Here is a 1,194-nt window from a genome sequence, read left to right as displayed (position 1 = left end):
GCGATCTCAACTTACTGCAGGCTCTGCCTCCCGGGTTCACACCATTCTCCTGCCACAGGCTTCCGAGCAGCTGGGACTACAGGCGCCCGCCACCATGCCCGGTTAATTTTTTGTATTTTTAGTTACAGGTGTGTGCCACTGTGCCCGGCCAACATTTACTTTTTGTAGAGACGGGGTCTCCCTATGTTGTCTGGGCTGGTCTCGAACTCCTGAGCTCAAGTGATCCTCCTGCCTTAGCCTCCCAAAGTGCTGGGATTACAGGCATGAGCAACCTCACCTGGCCGTGGCAGCTAAGTTGAATATTCACTCCCATTAACCAGAAGTTCCAAAGTGAGTACCTACTCTTTGCAGAGGACTGTGCTGGCTCCCAGGGATACAAAAGTATACATGGTCTCCACCATCAAGGATTCCACAGGGTGGTAAATGCTATGACATCAGGAAGTTCAAAGTGACAGGGGAGCATGGGGAGAGTGAGTGTCTAAGCTAGACTTACCTTCAGCAAGATGACTGCACAGTCAGACAATAAATACAGTGAGCCTGCTCCAAGGGGGTGAGCTTGCAGACTGCCTTCCCATACATTGATTACCTGGCCTTTTCCTTCCCCAACCAGCCCATGGGTCCCTGTAGCTGAACCCACTGTGCACACTCACCTGTTTCCACATCGTTGGCATTGGCTGAGTCCCTCAGTCTCTTCAGAGCTGTAAAGAGAGTAACATGCCAGTTTAAAAAAACAGCCATTGGCTGGGAGTGATGGCTCACGCTTGTAATCCCAGCACTTTGGGAGGCCAAGGCAAGCGGATCACTTGAGGCCAGGAGTTCAAAACCAGCCTGGACAATATGGTGAAAGCCCATCTCTACTAAAACTACAAGAAAATTAGCTGGGTGTGGTGGCGCATGCCTGTAATCCCAGCTACTCTGGAGTAGCTGGAGGCTGAGGCAGGAGAATCGCTTGAACCCAGAATGTGAAGGTTGCAGTAAGCCAAAATCGTGCCACTCCAGCCTGGGTGACAGAGTGATACTCTGTCTTAGAAAACAAAAACAAAAACAAAAACACAAAAAGCAGCCATCTAGCTGGGTGTGGTGGCGTGCGCCTGTAATACCAGCTACTTAGGAGGCTGAGGTAGGAGAATGGGTTAAAGCCAGAAGGTGGAGGCTACAGTGAGCCAAGATTACGTCACTGCACTCCAGCCTGGG

General features: G+C 50.9%; 1 protein-coding gene across 1 annotated transcript in view; it reads right to left on the bottom strand.

Moving 5' to 3' along the window:
• Positions 1-738, bottom strand: part of ANKRD54 (ankyrin repeat domain 54) — a 20,330-nt gene extending 19,592 nt beyond the window's left edge. The window contains exon 1 of the mRNA XM_011964333.1: positions 651-738. Coding sequence (XP_011819723.1) covers positions 651-738 — 88 coding nt within the window. The remainder of the gene's footprint in view (positions 1-650) is intronic.
• Positions 739-1,194: the final 456 nt, after the last annotated feature.

This window comes from Colobus angolensis, unplaced genomic scaffold (genome assembly GCF_000951035.1).
Source record: "Colobus angolensis palliatus isolate OR3802 unplaced genomic scaffold, Cang.pa_1.0 Scaffold65, whole genome shotgun sequence".
Classification (NCBI taxonomy): domain Eukaryota; kingdom Metazoa; phylum Chordata; class Mammalia; order Primates; family Cercopithecidae; genus Colobus; species Colobus angolensis.
The sequence above is the reverse complement of the archived record's forward strand: the minus strand, read 5'-3'. Positions and strand labels throughout refer to the sequence as shown.